Source organism: Phaeodactylum tricornutum, chromosome 6 (assembly GCF_000150955.2).
Source record: "Phaeodactylum tricornutum CCAP 1055/1 chromosome 6, whole genome shotgun sequence".
NCBI classification, from domain to species: Eukaryota; Bacillariophyta; class Bacillariophyceae; order Surirellales; family Neidiaceae; genus Phaeodactylum; species Phaeodactylum tricornutum.
The window spans coordinates 665,503-684,561 of NC_011674.1; the positions used below are offsets into that span (position 1 = coordinate 665,503).

The following is a 19,059-nucleotide window of genomic DNA, read 5'->3' on the forward strand; positions in this document are numbered from 1 at the left end:
AACGCACTGCTTGTGAGGGATTGCAGAAGAGGGGCAGTCGCTACTGCCCCCCAATGCTCTATACGACTACAGCTTATTGGTGTATGACCTTGCACGACTTTCAGGTATAGAAATTCAGATACCTGCTCCAGCAAGTGCTCTACCAGATCTTATTTTGCTCGGGTGTCCAGCATGCATGATCAAGTGATGTGCGATAGATGGTTCCCCCTGCTAGAAGCGACATATGCGCATCGTATACATAGAAAATACACAAGCTCTGTGCAACTTCGTCCGTACACCATATGAATGAGGCATTCGCCAATAGATAGCCGCACTGAAGATCCACATGTTCCAAGTAAGCTGTCCTTAGCTCGTCCATGAACGGCGAGCAAGGCGTAGTGTTTCGATCTTGTACGTGTCTATCATTTCCTTAAAAGTCTCTAAAAGCGAAATCGTTTGATCATAGCGCCTTCGTCAATACCAAAATGTGGCAAAACCGGCTATCTTTATCAGCAGTAAAACAATCGTCACTCTAATTTATCAAGCTTACCCTTCTTTTTCAGCTTGTTGTAATACTTTTGCTCGGCTGCACTCAGTTTTTTTATCTCTTGTTCCTCGTTCCATTCGACAAGGTTTTCCAATATCCAAAGCTCTTTCTTAACCATGTCCTCGCGATCTTCGTCAGTAGCTGTTTCCCAGTAGACTGGGCCCACTGCACGTCTTGTCAAGACGAGTTGCTCGTCCTCGTTTAGCTCGTGCTTTTGCAAGCGTCTAATATAGTATTTCGTTTGCCAAAGAATTCCATGCGCAACTTTGTACGGCATGCGGGCCAAAGAAACAATCAACAAATCTTTCCATGTAGGCTTATGAAATCCTCCACCAAAATCGTTCATGTCATTGACAAGCGCGGTAATTATTGGAACTACTGCCTCTTGCTCTTGCTGCTTTCGCTCTTTACCGGCTATCTTCTTTACCCCCTTCATCTTTGACTTTTTGGGAGTCGAAACTTTGCTCGTGAGCGCGTCTGGTTCCTTATAATCTTCGTTTTCTTTGGTATTCAATAAATCCAATGCCTTCTCTCGAAGTTGCTTGCTTTCCGGTGACCCGCCTTGACTAGGGGTCCAGTCCTCGACCGCAGCCTTGATGAGGCGATCTGCAATTAACTGCCATCGATGCTTCTGCGCAAACCAAGAGAAAACGTTGGCCACAACGAAAATGATCAACACAACGAAGGCAGTATCGGTTTTGGGCGCATAACTCCAAAGAACTGAAGCACCATACTTGTCGAAGTACGCTTGTTGATTGTAGCGCAACTCATCGTATTCTTTACGTTGTACAATTGACGTGAGTACTTCATAGGCGCGAGCAATTTTTACGAAACGATTTTTTGCATCTTTGTGTTTACTCTTGTCGGGATGCCATTCACGCGAAAGCTGACGGTAACGCTTCGTGATTTCCTTGGTCGTCGGATGCTCTTTTCCGAACGATTCGTAGTCAAAGCCTAATATTTTGTAGCAGTCAAAATTGCCGCAAAAGATATTTTGAGGGTCGTAGTAAGACCCCCAGTCTTCGTTGCTCGCATCAAAATTGTTTTCTTTAGCAATTGACTCCTTTACAGAAGTCCCCTTGACGAAAGTTTCGTTTGACTCCGTCGAATCTTCGGTTTGTGCCATGCCTGCCATGACCAGACACAGTAAGTGGAACCAAGTCATTTTGTTCATGATCCTGATGATCCAAGTCTTTGGCCGAGACAGATACGATGCGAAGCAAGCCGTACAACCGCAGCAAAATCCAGAGCTATCCGATTCGTGTTACTGTTTTGCAAGACAATTCCTACGTAACAGTTAATCCCGGTGGTGCTGCTTTTATAGGAAGGGGCATAAAGATGCGGCAGCGTTTTGCAAGGCGTCCGGGGATGGTGGATGCGTGCAGGGGAAGCGAGATGGTTGGCTTTGACTTGTGGACCGTTGAGGAGGCCGTTTTGTGAAGAGAGCGTCCGTGCTTCAGGCCGAAATAGGTGGGTTTGACATGACTACGCGACAGAACCTATTTAGGAAGGGACATGGATCTATCGTCCCGATCTCACCCAGACGAACTTCTCATTTTTCCAGCAGAAAATCCAGAATCCACCTTACCGTTCCATACATGCCAACAAAATGATGGGAATGAAGACTCCATGAGGAAAAACATGAGAGAAGACGTGACGAATTGGAATGAGCCTCCTCCTGAGGATCCCACCTTTCTAGAAAGAATTGTAGGGGATTCCACGGCGGACGATGTACGCTGCCTGAGGTTTGCGATGCTTGGTTGCGAACCGAATGTACCTTACGGCCCCATCGACCATACGGCACAACTGTTCATGGATCTCTTCTCAAAAGCTGCGTTGGCAACGCGACCCAAAAGTTGCTGGCGTATTGCAGTTAAAACTTTTGATGTTCAAAAGTTTCAGTATCCAAAAGATCAAGAGGAATGGGATTCCTTCGACGGCGTTTGGATTCCTGGTTCGTTTGCTTCAGCATACGACAGAAAGGACTGGATCGACCAATTGTGTGAAACAATTCAGCAAGAAATTGTTTCCCGGGAGAGGAAAACGTTGGGCATTTGTTTTGGGCACCAAATTCTGGCTCACTCATTTCCTGACGGGACAGCCACCCCGGTACCAACGGGTGCCAGAGCTGGACGATACGTCATGTCGACCACGCCCGAAGGATGGAGCATGTTGGGTGGAAAAGACTCTTTCGATTTATACTTTACGCATGGTGATATGGTAGAAAAGCTTCCCTCCAATGCCGTATCGTTGGGAGGGAGCGAGGCCATTCCCATTCAGGCAGCTGCGTATTTCCGCAAGAACGAGCAGTCATCGCTTGAAACTTTAGCGCCCGCCAGTCCATATGCCATTTCGTTTCAGGCACACCCAGAGTTTTCTACCTCGAAAGATCTGGGAGTTTATCGCACGTTGGAACTAATCATGGACGCCATGCAGCAGCGGGGTTCTTTGACTATGGACGAGAGACTAGCAGCAGGAGAAGATGCTCACAAATCCTATCAGGCAGTGCAAGAAGACAACGTGCAAATCATGGTATCGGTGGGGAAGTTGCTTGGATGGCTACCACCGGATGAATCCTGAGGAAATAAATAGTCAAACGCTATTAGTTTCGGTATTGACTGTGACCATCGGCAACTACCAATCCCGAACAAAACTGCAAACGTAACCCTCGTTTCAATTATGTAGTCAGGGCTCGTCGGGGAGAAAACAATTTCTTCACTGTTACGGGTTGGGTACGTCAGCTGGAGTGACTACGAGGAAAACTAAAAACGCTTCTGCTGATGCAGTAAATCCATCTCCGTACGATACACCCTGATGGAGAATTATAACTTATCGTGATTTTCTTAGCAGTCTGCTCATCTTATCAACCACGATCAGAAGTGCCGGCTGGTCGGCAGATTTGGAAGCGAAGAGTAAAATGACGCAACTGATAGCTTCCGATACAGTGGCGGAAGGGGACACTTTCGTGTGTCGACGACGACGGCTTCGTCAGAGTTACTCCTCCTCTGGCAGCGCATCGGCCGCAATAGGACCCATAGTAGCAATACTGCTGCTTCTGTCTCATCAGGGAGAAGCCTTTTTGCACTCGCAAGAAAGCTGTCTTCGCCGGGTCTCCCCGCGCTACATGGTGAGCTCTTCCCAAAGAATACGAAGCAACAAATCCGTCGTCTTGAGGAATCGTCTACAGGCGACGTCAATCGACTACGAGGATGGCAGCCAAAGCCGGCTTATACCAGAAGATGTGTCGGATATGCAAGCACTACGCCAGAAGATATGGGATCTCGAGCAACAAACCCATATGCTAATAAAGGCGAACGACTTGCAAGGTGCCTTGGAGGGAATACAAAGACTACTGGAAGTCATCCGCGTTTCTTCTGCCAATGCTGCGACGGCCAGTGATAATACGATGATGCGCTCTATGAGTCAATGCCTGGACCGAAGCGTTCAAACTTTCGCCGCCAGGACATTTAATGTAAAAATGGAATCACCATCCCGAGCACGAAAGCATGTCATGATGGGCGTCGAGGCTTTACAACTTCAGCTTTCGTCGCAGTTCCTGTCGGAACCGTACAACTTGCTGCCCAAGATGACCTTTTTGAATGCCTTAAAGGCACTCACACAACTAATTGAGGTGGGACGAGGTGAACAGCACGACCCACTTCTTTCAAACATGTCCGCAGCTGCCTTTAGGATTTTGCAACGTCTGGTAACCGGTGTGGGCATTCGGAACAAATCTTCCCCTTTGGTGGTATACGAAAAGGATTTTTGCATGGTTCTCAACGCCTTCACCGAGTCAGGAAGGATGGACATGGCGCATCGGATTATTGCTTTGCAAGAGCGGACCGAGCATGCGCCGCCACTATCGCCAGTGGCCTTTTCGATTCTACTTAAAGGATACGGTAGATTGAAGGATTTGCAGCAGGTAGAGATGGTCCTCCAACATTCCGAAAGAAGCAAAATTACTCCGGATACGGTCATGTTCAATAGCCTGATTGATGCGTACGTCAACTGCAACGCTATCGACAAGGCCCGTGGCGTATTTGATCGAATGCAACGTCCACAGGATATGCTCAAGGACGCAATTGCCACATCCTTTACTTGTCCACCTCCAAACAAGAGAACTTACAATACCATGCTCAAAGGCTATGCTAACTTGGGTATGCTCGGTGCGGCATTAGAACTGTGTGAACAAATGCGGAGGCGGCGCATGTGTGACGCTGTGACCACCAACACTTTGGTCCACGCAGCGGTAGTAGCGGGTGACTTTGGTATGGCCGAACGCGTCTTGTCGGAACAGACTGAACGACAACCTAAAGAAGCAGGCTCACAGCATCCAAATGTGGAAGCTTATACAGAGCTACTGGACGCATATGCGAAGTCTGAGCAACTAGATAAAGCAGTTTCAATCCTTCCACTCATGCAGTCCCGTGGAGTAGAAGCGAATGAGTATACTTACACGTGCTTGATTGCAGGCTTTGGACGGGCCAAGCGTATGGAAGAAGCAAAGAAAATGATGGCTTACATGAGAAAGATTGGAATGCAACCTAGCGTCATCACGTACAATGCACTCATTTCAGCTGTGTTGGAGCTGGAAGCCTCTAACGATGACTTGGATAGATGGGTTGATCTTGGGCTGAAAATATTACGCGAGATGATTCACGCACAAGTTCGTCCCAATGCCGTGACGGTATCTGCGTTGGTGGAAGCTCTTGGTCGCTGTGACGAGCCTCGTGTCAAAGAAGCATGTACGCTTGTGAGCAAGCTCGAGAAAGAGAGAATCATTTCGAAAGGAACTCCCCGTGTGGTGACTGCACTTGTTCAGACTTGCGGTGTGGGCGGAGATATCAAGGCATCTCTGGAGGCATTTAGAACGCTGAGAAAACCAGACACAATTGCAGTGAATGCGTTTCTTGATGCATGCTACCGTTGTTGTCAGGATCGGTTAGCTTTGGAGACGTTCAAATACTACTTTCACAAACGAAACGGCCAAGCTAAATTAAAGCCTGATGTAGTTTCTTTCTCGACGCTGATATCTGCACTCCTGAAAAAGAACACAAGCGACAGTCGGGGAAGCGCACTGCATTTATACAATGAAATGCAATTGAAGGCTTTGATAAAACCTGACAATGCTCTCGTCGACATAGTCTTGAAAGCTTTGCTGAAAACGGCACAAACAAACTGGCTTACTGACAGTGACGTTCGATTCGTTGCCAATGTCCTTCGAGACGCCGAAAACTTAGGATGGGCGGATGGCCAGCTTTATCGTCGAAAGCGCGCTGTCCGGGCTGTGCTCGCCGATCGGTTGCGGGAAACGTTTAATCAGGACGACGATCTCTACAGATTAGTTTCTCCGGATGTTGGAGTCGATGAGTTATTTCAGAAGCACGGGTGGAATCAGGTGGACTCCGGATTTCGATTATGGGGGAGAAACAATGACGTGGCCGATGGAGAAGGAGTCGACAAGTTCCTTCAGTCCAAAGGCTGGAATAACGTCGATTCAGGATTCCGAATATTCTAATGTTGTTTTGAAAAAAATGTAAATATGCTATCTACAGTTACTTGGATCGTGTATTGCTGAAGAAAAGAGGAACACATTGATTAACCGTGTGCTTTGTGCTAGCACACCAATGTTAACCAGCATTTGCCGCAGAAGAGCCTGGTTTTTCTGCATTGGAGCTGGAATGCATGTGGTCAGCCTGTAGGTTGTTCGCATTTCAATAAACATCCAAGTAATCACTCTGTGATTACGGCAACGTAAGTCGCTCACTGTCCAAAAAATGACTGACTGTGACTACCAGAATCAAACTCCTTAGATGTGTATCAAATCGCGACGTAAATCACAAAGGCTGTGTTCGAGCCTATGTTCCTACGCTTAAGAAGAATTTCAATCCCACAAAGTATCGCCTACCAGTTTCCTTCTAGTAGACCGGCGTTGAATCGTGGGTGAAAAAGATTGTGGTTCGTTTCACAGTCAACTTTTCCGCTCAGTAAACGAAGGGACGAGACACGCAAAATTGCACAAACTCGAACACCGTCGCCTCCAACTGCCGGCTTTGACAGATCAATACATTCGTGTTTGAGGGGCTTTGTATTCATATCAGCTCTGACATGAGTCTTGAAGAATCATCGACGATGCCTGAAGAGAACGATGTCCTTTTAGGGCGCGGGGGAGCAACAAATAACCATTATGGCAACTGTGCATACCGTTCAATCGTGGCTGGTTATCGAACAGAATACCTCGCTGCACGGAAAAAGGACAAGGTTGTCATTGCCCGGAAGATTGTAGAACTCGTTCATCGAAACGGAGGAAGATTTTTGGCCCGAGATGATGTGTCTGATGCTTGGACAGAAGCTCCCGACAAAAGGGCCGTCTCAAAGACATCTCAAACGCTTCGGGAAGGTTTGGATGTCCGCAACAATGTGATTCGGACGAAGAAAAGTGTTCGCCATAGCTCAGATTTTGTTGGGTCAGACGAGGGCAGCCGAAAGCGAGCAAAGATTTCATCTGGGAAGTTATCTCCCGCCATTGTGAGTCTTTCGGGTGAAAACGCCAGGGATATGCCTGATCTTCACGAGGAAGTTGAGACAATGTTACGCTACCAACCTTCTCCTATTGATCGGTCCCATATGAAGAATGTATGCGAAATATGAAAACAAACTTGAATGGCACAACGGCTCCAAACTATTCTAATGCATCCATAAAGACTTATTTAAACATGAAAGGGAGTACCTGTTTAAAAAGCATATTCGAAGGCATTCGTTGTGGTTGCTTGCTTTAGTGGGCTGGTGATTGATATCTTTTGCCCTCCCAAACATTGTTGCTCCACCCTGGCTTGAAGGACGTTGGCATTCTGTTTCCAAGCATATTTACGGTAGTGCGTACCAGGCAAATCCGCGTGGACTGCTGTAGCATGACGAAATACACGCTTTTTCATTCGTTATGGCTACTGATACACAATGGTGCTCTTCACAAAACTTTTCTTCGTACGAGTTTTTGTCTACGTACCTTTCAACGAGTAACACAGTACAGTGCAACGTTGCTACTCCCCAAAAGTTTTTGCGATTCTACAGAAATAAGATGTAATTGGCAAGCTATTCGCAAGCAAATCCAGTTGTCTTTCATCATAGTATATGTGCAATGACTAAACAGCTTACTCCATAGAAGGATGAACTACATGTGTCGAATATGTAAAGGAACGGATCGGGTGCGAAAGCTTTCATTTTCAGAACTGCTTCAGCTCGACCATTGAAGGCGCTCGACCCATTCCGTTGGCCTGTAATTCTGGACAGACTTCCAGTTCGCGCGTGGCGTAGGCCTTTTGGTACCAGTGCGCAGTACGGCGAATACCTTCTTCGAAGGAAATCTTGGACTTGTATCCCAAAAGTCGGTCGGCCTTGGAAACATCGGCGCAGGTGTAGGGCACGTCACCAGGTTGATCCGGCATGACACGAATAACTGCCTTGCGATCAGTGTGCTTTTGAACCAAGTCGATGAATTCCTTTAGGGAGGTTCCGCTACCTTTTCCCAGGTTGAAGACTTCGTACTTGTGGGGACGGTCGATTGCACGGACCACACCGTCAACAATATCCGAAATGTAGGTGTAATCGCGTGAAGAGGAGCCGTCTCCAAACTGCTGAATCTCGACACCGCGACTGACCCGATCAATAAACTTAAAGGGCGCCATATCGGGGCGACCACGGGGTCCATACACGGTGAAGAAGCGCAACGCCGAGATGTTCAACTGGTAGAGATGATGATAGGTGTACGCCAAAAGTTCGCAAGCTTTTTTGCTGGCGGCGTACGGTGAGACCGGATTGTCCACGACTTCCTCCTCGGAAAAGAAGGTAGACTTGGAACCCCCGTAGACCGAAGAACTCGAGGCAAACACGAAATTCTTCACGTTGAACTTGGCCGACAATTCCATCAAATGCGTGGTACCCTTGATGTTGCTGTGTATGTACACGTACGGATCCTGAATGGAGGGGCGTACACCGGCACGAGCCGCCATATGACACACCCATTGGGGTCGTTCGTCTTGAAAAATCTGCTCCATCAGGGCTTCGTCGCAGATATCACCATGGTATATTTTGAGACGTTTTTCGTCGGTATAAGCCTGGCGCAATAATTCCAGATTGGCCTGCTTGATACGGATATCGTAGTAGTCGTTCATTTCGTCGATAATCACGACGTCGTCTCCACGCGCCAACAGATATTCGGCCACGTGACTTCCGATAAAACCGGCACCTCCCGTCACCAGGACCTTTTTGTAGTCGACGTGAGGAGGAACCGTTGTAGTGGATGCGCCATCAATCTCCGTCAAGTCCATTGACGTATGGTTGCGGGACATGGAGTGCGACGACGATTCCGATGGCGAAGAGCTCGACTGGGAGGTTGCATCATCGTCAGATGCCTGCAGTGCCGGCATGCTGGCAGCATGATTGAGTTTCATGACTAAAATGGTATATTGTTCTTGTGGTGTTTGCTTGCGTCTGAGTCTTTATAAAGCCTTGGTTCCTCCTGTGATGTGAAAAAATCAAAGTTGCGTCAGGAAACAGTGGACCACACGAAAACACCGGACCCATCCGCCGAATCGTCGGAACAATGATGACGACGCACGACGACGAGCAACGAACGAATGAGACGTCCACAACGTCGCGCTCCGCCGAACAGTGCTACCGAGTCTTCCTTCCATCATCCCTGCATGTGCATCCGTATCCACGGGATCAAACTCTCCCGTTCTCGTCAAGATTCGTGCTATTCGAGTTCCGGCGAATCCCCGTTGAAACCCCAAAGCTCGCGTACGTCGTGGAACCCTATTCACGACCTCGAAAACCCGTAGAAAAATGCGTAGAATTGCGTACTGGAACAGGTTTGCACCACGCAATTTCGTCCATCAACCATGATACGACAATTCCGTTCGGGATGCCTCGCTCCAACCGCTTACCTTTGACGCAAGATTGACGAAAGTTGGCGTGTGGAAACGTTGTGACGGTGTTTGGGGGTAGTAAAAGTCCTCGTGAACTAAATTCAAGAGGAATGGCGATGAATCTGGACGATTGCTTTTACTTGTGTTGCGAGTGGGAATAATGTGAAGCAAAGTAATGGGGACCCAAAAAAACGTAACACGAAACGACAAGTACTTGTACGGACGGACGAGGAGCAAATTGTGAACCAGTGGAGCGTACGCAGTAGCGTGGGCAGGGCTGGGCGGGGCAGTCAGCAAGAAGGCCCAACGTTTTTCCGATTGTCGTACGACCGGGAGATTCCTGAATGTTCTTTCCGAGTGCGTTGCTGGGTTCGACGCGAGCTGCGTCATCTTCCAATCGCCTGGGCTGTACCAATGACAATGCAGGTATTTCGTTTACTTCGTACTTGATTGGTGTAAATTGACGCACCGAAGTAGACAACGCCACGTTGTGTTGAGACATTTCCGAACCTACACTTCTCGTCTCGTGGAGTGAATGACTCAGTGCACGGGCAGCGCAGGGACGATAGCTGACGTATGCACGACCCTCTCTCGGAACGATTCCACCCAAGCCCTGACGCGTAATTTCTGGTCATGGCGGAAAGACAGACGCAACAACGAGGTTCGAGGTCCTGAATTGAACGAACCTTGCCGAAATTGGGAAAGGGATTCGGAACTCCATTGGGTCATTCCCCGATTGATGAATGTTAGGTAATGGGCTTGTGATGGCTTGCGCGAAGATTTCGCGCGATTTTTGGTCCTTGCGAATCCATCTGTTTCTCCGGGTATGTAACGGCAATCCCACCCACAACCAACCGATGCCGGGACAAATCCCAAGGCCGTGGTGTTTCTCGCACGGTAGTAGCAGCCCCAGCCGCAGCCGCAGTTACGAAACACTACACCGAAGCATATAAACACTCGGTGTGATCCGTTTTCAACAACAGATCCAACAACAATAGCAGTCGTACTTACAGTAGTACAACACTATCCCTCTCTCTCAAAACCATGGCTGATCGTGAACGTTCCCGCTCCCCCGACCCTGCGCATGCAGATGCCCCCGCTCCTGCGGATAACGGTGCTCCTGCGGACAATGGCGCCGACGCGGAAGGCATCAAGCTCTACGTAGGCAATCTGGATTACGGTACGTGCGATCTGCGGACAGTCAACCGGGCATGGTCTTTATCGTTTTATTCATCTCACTATTGGAAACTTTCGTTCATGTCAGCTACGGATGAAAACAAGCTCCGCGAAGAGTTTGCGCAGTTCGGTACCGTCACGGAAGTCTTTCTCCCAGTGGACCGCAGTACCCAGCGCCCCCGTGGATTCGGTTTTGTCACGCTCGCAACCCGTGAAGCCGCCGAGTCCGCCATTAGCAAGATGGACCAGGCTCAGGTTGACGGACGCACGATCCGTGTCAACGAATCTCGCCCCAAGGGTAGCAGTGTCCGTGGAGCGGGAGGTGCCGGTGGTGGTGGAGGTTTCAACGCGTCCGGTAGCGAAGACGTCAAGCTCTACGTCGGTAATCTTTCGTTCGATACGCAGGAAGGCTCGGTCCGACAAGCGTTCGAGCAATACGGTACCGTGTCGGATTGTTTCTTGCCGACGGACCGTGATTCTGGGAGAGTCCGTGGCTTTTGCTTCGTCACAATGCCGGCCAAACAAGCGGAAGAAGCCTGTGCCAAGTTGAACGGCTACGAACTCGACGGACGTGCTCTCCGAGTTAACGAAGCCCAGCCAAAGGGATCTGGTGGTGGCGGCGGCGGAGGAGGTCGTGGTGGCTACGGTGGCGGTGGAGGCTACGATGGTGGCGGCGGTGGATACGGAGGTGGTGGCTACAGTGGTGGCGGCGGAGGTGGATACGAAGATCGTGGTATGTATCCACTGTAGAGGGCACGGGCGTGTTTCTGACCCGTATATCCTTTTCTAATCAACACTTTTGTCTTGTGTTTGCAGGTGGTTACGGAGGCGGCGGAGGTCGCGGTGGTGGTGGTGGCTACGGAGGCGGCGGTGGCTACGAAGATCGCGGTACGTAAGATGGAGACATTGGCAGACTCGACGGGTGTGGCTGTGCCGGATTTCGGAAGACTGATACTCACGGTTGGTGGTGTTTAACGAAAGGCGGTTATGGTGGAGGCCGAGGTGGATACGGCGGAGGTTACGGAGGTGGATACGACGATCGCGGTAGGCTTTTGACGATGCTGCCTTCGTTGAGTGACGGCATGAAAGTTTTGTTTCTTTACTCACGCTTCTTTCTTCCTATTGCTTTTGTAAAAAAAGGTGGCTATGGCGGTGGCGGCCGAGGAGGTGGCGGTAAGTCAAGAGATTATGCGTCCTAGACGTTTCCATTTCAGGTTAATTTGTCGGGGATATCAAGCCATTTGAAGAACTAATCGACAAGCGCGTCTCCAAGATCCTCAATAGCAATTGAAGGAAGCCATTGGTTTCTCGCATGAAGAAGAAACCGGGTCTTTTTCGTATCGCGCACGGCTCTAAAGGCCTCGGAAGTATCGCTGGTCGAAAAATGTCCGTGGCTGTTTTTGATTGCGGCGTTTGCTTATTGGTGGACGGGAAGGCTCTTTATTCTACTCCAAGCGCATGTTCTTTCGATTTTCGTCGGGCACGAAATCTCATGGCAACTGAAGTCTACCTTGTCAAGTAGAGTTTTCACTGTTTCGCTCCAGTTGATCTCCGAGCCGAGATGGCGGCTGTTCTACACTGCTGAATGTTATGTATGGATCTTTTTAAGGACTATCGGGAACGCCCCTTGTTGGTCGGTATTAGTAGACGCGTGGTGCTGTCCTATGCTCGATTCAGCAAGTGTAAGTCGACAAGAAAGCTTTATTGCTATGAAGGCGCCTCCAGAAGCTTCAGCAATTCTATAACTCAAGATAAATCCTCAAGATCCCGTTCATTGTATCCCCGACAAAATGTTCAATACTTCCTGACCCATTGTTTGTCAATTGAGTGTGTCAAAGATTCTAAAATATGTTTTTTTTCTTTCTATAGGAGGCTATGGCGGTGGAGGCGGAGGCGGAAATTATGATGACCGTGGAGGCTATGGAGGCGGCGGTGGCGGTGGCTACAATGATCGGTATTAAATATGCGGCTGCGGGGTTTACCTTTTCAGCATGAAACTTTCAGCAACTTAATGACGGCTGTCGATAGCGATGTTAGGATTTCGACACAATAGATTGTTTACGGCATGGCATTTTCAGTTCTTTGGATTCACTTAGTTTTGCTCGGTCCATGTTGTAAAGGATGAGGTTTTCTGCTGTACAAGCTCTCGTGTGAAGGGTCTGCTTTTTTGTGCGCCACAGCTCCGTTATGGAGATTAGTTTTGGAGACTCAAAAATCAACTTTGTTTGGGGCACCAGCGTGAATATTTCCAGATGAACACGATTCACGGAGGATGAGCCTATTGTTTCTAGAGGTAGACAGAGGCGTACTACTTTCGAATCTTTGTACAACTTTTGTAGGGAGACTTATACATGTCGGAGAGATTGACATTCTGCCAAATCATCGTTGTTGTATCCACCAGCTGCTTAAACTTCCAACAATTGCTGAGCTTCCGATACAAGCTCAGTTGACATCCGCGCTTTTTCCATACCGGCAAACTCCTGCTCAATTTCCTCCAAGGACAAACCTTTTGTTTCTGGTACACGAGTTGCAACAAAAAAGATGCTGTCAAGTGGAACAATCGTTTGACAATGTGTTAGAATGAAAGAGATACCACGGACATTATCTGGGACCATACACTTGTCCGGCTCACTTACCTGTACGCTGTAAGTATACCAAATAATGCAAACGTGAAGCTCAATCCAATGACTTCTTGCAACAGCGGAACTCCAAACTGGACTGCAGTGTTAAGCAAAAAGTTCATTTGTACAGCAATAGCTACTGCTTGGCCTCGGATGCTCAAAGGATATAGTTCGCTGGTAAGGAGCCACGTGATGGGACCAAAACCCACTTGATAACCACCGATATAGACGAACATGGCCACTAAGACAGCCACTTTGGCAATATAGGTACCACCATCCAGAGAAAAGGAAAGAATAGTTAGCCCAATGAGCATTAGGGAACAGCCTGTATACAACAGCATTTTCCTTCCGTATTTTTCGACTGTGACAGCTGCCGACAGAGTCGCCAGCAACTTGAAAAGTGCGAGAAGTACGGGTGCAGAGTCCGATAATCCCGCATCTCGGAAAATTGGAGTGGCGTAGGACAAGACAGACGGTTGTCCGGTAATTTGTTGGAGTACGACAAGTCCAACGCCCGCAATGAGCGGCGCTCGGTATGACCGATGCCAGACGGTCTTTTCTTCCTCTTCATCGCTTAGCAACGCACACGCTTCCTCGTGTGATTGTTTCATGTTGGAAAATTCTACCTGAGCTTGCTCCTCTGTGAACACAAATTGCAGTGATTCGAGCGCTTCGTCTTCCATATTGTTCAGCATGAGCCATCGACAGCTTCTCGGAATCCTGGTTGACAATATCAGCATAAGCATCGAAAACATAGTACTCGATGCATAAATCCACGCCCATCCTCCAGTATGTTTCGAGCACGCGTATCCAATCATGTATCCGGTGAGAATACCTAGAACAATCGATGCTTCCTTGAGCGATACCAACAAACCTCGAATACTGGAAGGACCCATTTCGGCAATATATGTCGGCGCCGCATGCATCGATATGCCGATGCCGATTCCGTAAACGACTCTTCCTAAAATCAAAACAGTAATACCAAGTACTGCTCCCCAGCTGCTCGATTGGGCCGTCCAGACTTCTAGCAATGCTCCGAGGAGATACAGTAAAGATCCCAGCTGCAATTCCCGTCTTCGCCCAATCTTGTCACCGATCGCAAACGCCAGTGAACTACCAATCAAAGCACCTGCCGATCCCGATGACAGAATAGTACCGCGTAATATTGGCGAAGATAAAACAGTATGAAACCATGACACTCCAGACAAGACAGGAGACTGCATTTGGACGATGGCGTACGACGTAGCGCCAATGTCAAAACCAAAATTAAAACCGCCCAGTGCCGGGACGGCAAAAATTAGAGCTACGGCATACAGTGAGTATACTCTGTCACGATTATGATGCTGTGCAACAGGGAACGTTTGACTGCCTTGTTCCATGATACTTGACATGCAATAGAGAAAGTATGCCCTCTACCCGAACGATAGAGGAATCATTCGAATTTGGTCGAAAAGGAAATCTCGAGAATGAATCCGCTCCGGGTTTTACGTCCGTGCTTCTTGCGTTGTTTTGTGAGATTTCACGTACAGTATAGTTGACTGACTGTGACTGGGAAAGGATCGACCCATCAGCACATCCCGGATCATCCTCTTATATTCCATAAGTGCACATGGCGATGGTAGGATATCCTGCGATTGTAATCAATCGGTTGGTTCCAAAGATACGGTACACTTCCTATTGTTCCAGAAGCTGAAATTCTCACGATGAGAGAAAATCTTCTCCAAGTCCTGCTGTTGACGATTTTGTCGTCGATGGTCAGGTGCTTTGCTCCGGCGTCCGGACCGTCTCCAATCGTTTTCGTTCATCGTTCTCGAAGGAACAATCGTCGAGCTCTTTTAGCGTTACATCAGTCGAACAAGACAGAGACCTTCGACCAGAGTACTGTAACAGAGGTAGATGCAGCTGTCGAAAAATTAGACAAAGTCACAGAAATGCAGCAACCAAGAGACGAACCGAAACGAGCAATTGCCCGGTCAAAGAAAAAGTACGGACGACCAAAAGGCATTGAAGAAAACACTCAGGGAAACGACTCGACTTCGAACTGGAAGCAAGAATTGCATTCAACCAATCAAGCAATAGGCAATGCCATACTAAAGACGGAGGGAGCATCGAGTACAAGGGAACGGCAAGAAGCAGAAAAGAGATACGACTTGCCTTGGGGTAACTTACAAAAATGGGCTCTTCGAGATCACATGGCCAAATATAGCGTGCAGGTACCTGTTACAAGGAATGGAAAGGAAACGATCCGTGTCTTCACACTGTGGCGAACATTCATCGATGAAGTTACGGAATTATGTGGCTATCCGATTCCATTCTTGTTGGAGCGCTATGCCGAAATGCGTGCCTCCAACGACACCACATTTGATACATCGAGTGACGTTCTACCGTATTTGGATGATTTCAGTTTTGAAAATAATGGTGGCTTGTCTGGTCGTGTATCCGGAATTATTGGAGTTGCGGACGGCACCAAAATTCAGACGACGCCTGTTGGTGATTTGCGCACCACTATCCCTAAAGGCTTTGTTCGAACTGATGATGGCGCGGTAATATACGAGCTTGGAAGGCCTGCTTCGGACTTTACTTACGATGTGAATAGGGATGCAAAGTCCAAGCTTTCCAAGGCGGCATCGTCTGTCATGTCCAGGGCGCCAAAGGATGTGGTGGTATCGGATGTTGTACCCGATGCGGAACTGGTGCGCTTGGGCGCTCTGACAGCGACAATAATTGCGGGAGCTGCAGCTTTTGAATCATTGTCGCATCACTTGACGGTGAACGTGTTTTGGGTCTAAACCACAACACGTTTTGGAAGCAAGGAATGCCGCTGAAAAATGTAAACTTGACATTGTCAAACGTAGGAGTAGTATCATCGTCAACAACAAGAACACCATATTCAGAGCGTTTGCGAGCTTATTCTACTTTAATTAGAGACTTGACAGTATCATTCCAGTGTATGGAAAGCAACCTGGAAAATATATGAATGAAAGGCGACAGACGATTGTGGTGACCCATGTCCTTATATAATTAGACGAAGGCGTCGGTGGAACCGCCACTCCAAGCTCACATTTTGGAGTTAGGTCTTGTCTGGCCTTATGTCGGCAACTTGGGGCTACTGACCTGTTTTCAACGCTCCGCACTCCGTCGAGAATGCTATAAGTAAAGTTCCGCGGAGACGTAACGTTATTTCAATACCAGGGTCTACGTAGAGACCGACATTCTCCGAAAGTCCTGGTCATCTGCGATTCGATTCGTTAGGATTTAGTGTAATCGTACATGTATACCCTCCTCTAGTCACTTAGGTACACTGGGTGCCGATGTCTGCCGAAAAATTGGCCAGAGGCGTTGAGCGCTGCTGAATTTCTGGTCCAACCGGTGTGTGGGGTATTGCCAAGAAACCACGATAGGTCTACAACGCAAGGCCATATTGCGTTCTCGATCAAGTGTTGGAAGAGGTACAAAGTCCAACCTCATCTCCACTGCCAAAACACCAGCTTTGCAGGACAATTTTGCCGTTGTTGGAAACGAAAGAAGCAAACATTTCGCGAGGAAGTTGATCGTTCGTGAGTGTGGATTTCAAACCGCTGTAGCTCGTAATACCATCGCTGGCAAGTCGCCATCCAATCATGCCGTCGGGAGTAGTAGAAGAACGTTTGGAAAGCGCAATGCGGTCGCCAAAGGCCAGGAACAATCCACCGGGAGGCTCTGCTGGTTTGCGAAAGCAGCGGTTAATGAGAGCCTCTGGAAGCCGGGCTTCTGATAGTTCGGAACAGGAAGGTTTTGAAGTCGTGCGCGGAAACGCACACGGAAGTAAAGGAGTCGCCCAATCTCCTGTTCATCATTCCGACCAGAACGTCTTTCGACACCCGCAAGCAGCGCATCCCCATCCGATGCATGGCTCGCTCGGTGTGTCCCCTATACCTCACGGTGCGTACGCGCATGCTTCCGGATCCTGGGGCTACGGACCCCCACGTCGCCCGCAGCCTCACGGCGACTACCCACCTCCTTATCCCGTACCTTCGTACAACCCCAATACTTCGTTCGATGATGGGTACCACCGAACTGCTCACTACACTCCACATGTGAAGTATCCTCCACCGGGACGACGCTATCCTACCGATGACGTCAACGTGATTTCTCCCCATCACAGAGTGGCGGAGCTCGGAAGCTACCGTGCGAAGCACGGAGCTCACGGACCTCCACCAAGAGGGCCTCATTACTATCAGTACCCTCCCACATCGCCTGTCTCGCGACCTGGGAATGGCTCCGCTGGTCCGCCGCGAGTTCACCAGTATGCAATGCGACGTGGAGAAGGAAGCTGGCATCCACATCCTCCTCCACACTCCATGGGAGGAAAGATGGCTCGCCATCGACCCCCAATTGTCAATGAGTCTTCCTTTGATTCCGAACATAACTCCCGTGAACCGACTCCGCTAGCAAAACGCCAAGCTGCGCTGCCGCCGATGTCACAGTCCTCGCTTGATCCCTGTGATCGGTTCTACGGCGGCGGTGCTTCCTGGAACAGTTTCGACTCGGTTGGCGTATCTTCGAACTTTGACGATCGCCACTATGGCTATTCTCCACCGCCAGATTTGCCCTACGGTACAGCCTACTCATCAGGGGGTCTCTACCGTGCTGATTCTTTTCTAGTGGCGAGAAATTTCAGTATGCCACATGCGGAGTACTCCTTCTCGATTGATGAGGAAGAACGGTTGCTCAAGGATTATCACCCAGATCGGGATCGTTCCGGAGTGAATGAAGTCACTCCCGCCAAGTCTTCCAAGCCGCGATCCAAGAGCGGCACTCCTGTGGCTTCGAACAGGAGCAAGCACGATATGCATCTCCCAAAGGCTGCTAAGGAAATTGACTTTGTGGTGACCGACCCACCCATGGAGCCCATCACACCTCCGGGAACGGAATCTGTCTGCGAAAGTTTAAACGACGTGAATCATTTTGACGTCCTGTGTGGTCGCGGCGGGGGTACGAATTCTCAAGTGGGAAATCGCCGCTTTCGGAAGCTTGTGCAAGATTTCCAGCCGATCTACCTTTTGGCGCGACGCAAGGAAAAGCCGCTTTTGGCGCGTACCATTGTTCTGATTATTCGCAAGCGCGGTGGGCGGTTCTTGAGGAAAGATGACGAAACTGGCGAGCTCATCGAAGTTGGTGATGTCAAGGCCGAAGCCAAGACGTCACAGGCCTTGCGGGAAGGTCTGGATGTGCGCGCCACTAAAAATGGTGCTTCCAATATTGGGAAAAAGAACAAATCCAGTTCGGCTTCGCTGGCTGATAGTGTGGAAGACGATGAAGCGTTGTTGTCGAATGCAGACGTTATAATGTCGAGAGACGAGACGGAAACACATTCTCGAATCTCCAAGAACGAGTCATCTGCTGCAATGGAGTCCCCACCGGTTTTGCCAAGGCTGCAGGAAGATCGCGTACACGCCGGTGTGGTTTACCCTCATTCTACGGATCAGCAGGAGAGCCGGAAACGGCGGCGTACACGACCACTGACGGCTCCATCGGACAGTTTTTTCCCGGATTTCTGCCCTCCACGAGCCGATATTGCCCGCCCCGGTGAAGAGGACGAAGATGATCTTCTAGAAGAGGCGAGTATCAACTACGACCAAGAAAGTTCGCCGACTGATGGATGCGGAAGTATTGCGCTAGACGTGGTGACGGGTGCGGCTACCGGTAGTTTTTGCCTTGGGCCGACGACCTGGCGGCCTTAGCGCTGATCCGGGGCGAGGAAGGAATATCGTCAACGTTTTGTTGAATAAATTGAAAGCAATAAAAGCACTTATAAAGTCTCTTAAAG

General features: G+C 49.0%; 9 protein-coding genes across 9 annotated transcripts; 6 read left to right on the plus strand and 3 right to left on the minus strand.

Moving 5' to 3' along the window:
* Positions 1-487: 487 nt before the first annotated feature.
* On the minus strand, positions 488-1,851 carry HSP40C (chaperone, dnaj-like protein). The gene has a single exon (XM_002179448.1). It carries the CDS (start codon positions 1,698-1,700, stop codon positions 507-509), a length of 1,194 nt encoding a protein of 397 aa, XP_002179484.1. The 5' UTR covers positions 1,701-1,851; the 3' UTR covers positions 488-506.
* Positions 1,852-2,167: 316 nt separating this feature from the next.
* Positions 2,168-3,106, plus strand: PHATRDRAFT_34923 (predicted protein; the record flags this gene model as incomplete). The annotated part of the gene is made up of 1 exon (XM_002179228.1): positions 2,168-3,106. One exon carries the CDS (start codon positions 2,168-2,170, stop codon positions 3,104-3,106), a length of 939 nt encoding a protein of 312 aa, XP_002179264.1.
* A 337-nt stretch (positions 3,107-3,443) lies between these two features.
* On the plus strand, positions 3,444-6,044 carry PHATRDRAFT_34924 (predicted protein; the record flags this gene model as incomplete). The annotated part of the gene is made up of 2 exons (XM_002179229.1): positions 3,444-4,448; positions 5,463-6,044. The coding sequence occupies 2 exons, from the start codon at positions 3,444-3,446 to the stop codon at positions 6,042-6,044; spliced, it is 1,587 nt and encodes a 528-aa protein (XP_002179265.1).
* Positions 6,045-6,559: 515 nt separating this feature from the next.
* On the plus strand, positions 6,560-7,268 carry PHATRDRAFT_45270 (predicted protein). Its single transcript, XM_002179230.1, has one exon. The coding sequence runs from the start codon at positions 6,635-6,637 to the stop codon at positions 7,175-7,177; it is 543 nt and encodes a 180-aa protein (XP_002179266.1). The 5' UTR covers positions 6,560-6,634; the 3' UTR covers positions 7,178-7,268.
* Positions 7,269-7,646: 378 nt separating this feature from the next.
* Positions 7,647-9,249, minus strand: PHATRDRAFT_26862 (nad-dependent epimerase/dehydratase). The gene has a single exon (XM_002179449.1). It carries the CDS (start codon positions 8,974-8,976, stop codon positions 7,750-7,752), a length of 1,227 nt encoding a protein of 408 aa, XP_002179485.1. The 5' UTR covers positions 8,977-9,249; the 3' UTR covers positions 7,647-7,749.
* A 1,752-nt stretch (positions 9,250-11,001) lies between these two features.
* PHATRDRAFT_8269 (predicted protein) lies at positions 11,002-11,232 on the plus strand (the record flags this gene model as incomplete). Its single annotated transcript, XM_002179231.1, has 1 exon — positions 11,002-11,232. A coding segment is annotated over one exon (231 nt), but the record flags the coding sequence as incomplete, so codon positions are not given.
* Positions 11,233-13,112: 1,880 nt separating this feature from the next.
* TRD4 lies at positions 13,113-14,629 on the minus strand (the record flags this gene model as incomplete). Its single annotated transcript, XM_002179450.1, has 2 exons — positions 13,113-13,173; positions 13,266-14,605. Coding segments are annotated over 2 exons (1,401 nt in total), but the record flags the coding sequence as incomplete, so codon positions are not given.
* Positions 14,630-14,862: 233 nt separating this feature from the next.
* Positions 14,863-16,039, plus strand: PHATRDRAFT_45274 (predicted protein; the record flags this gene model as incomplete). Its single annotated transcript, XM_002179232.1, has 1 exon — positions 14,863-16,039. The coding sequence occupies exon 1, from the start codon at positions 14,954-14,956 to the stop codon at positions 16,037-16,039; it is 1,086 nt and encodes a 361-aa protein (XP_002179268.1). The 5' UTR covers positions 14,863-14,953.
* Positions 16,040-16,661: 622 nt separating this feature from the next.
* PHATRDRAFT_45275 (predicted protein) lies at positions 16,662-19,036 on the plus strand. The gene has a single exon (XM_002179233.1). The coding sequence runs from the start codon at positions 16,871-16,873 to the stop codon at positions 18,971-18,973; it is 2,103 nt and encodes a 700-aa protein (XP_002179269.1). The 5' UTR covers positions 16,662-16,870; the 3' UTR covers positions 18,974-19,036.
* Positions 19,037-19,059: the final 23 nt, after the last annotated feature.

Bases quoted from the DNA above. Each gene is read 5' to 3' on its own strand.
- HSP40C (XM_002179448.1), bottom strand. From the start codon at position 1,700: ATGAACAAAATGACTTGGTTCCACTTACTGTGTCTGGTCATGGCAGGC.
- PHATRDRAFT_45270 (XM_002179230.1), top strand. From the start codon at position 6,635: ATGAGTCTTGAAGAATCATCGACGATGCCTGAAGAGAACGATGTCCTT.
- PHATRDRAFT_26862 (XM_002179449.1), bottom strand. From the start codon at position 8,976: ATGAAACTCAATCATGCTGCCAGCATGCCGGCACTGCAGGCATCTGAC.
- PHATRDRAFT_45275 (XM_002179233.1), top strand. From the start codon at position 16,871: ATGCCGTCGGGAGTAGTAGAAGAACGTTTGGAAAGCGCAATGCGGTCG.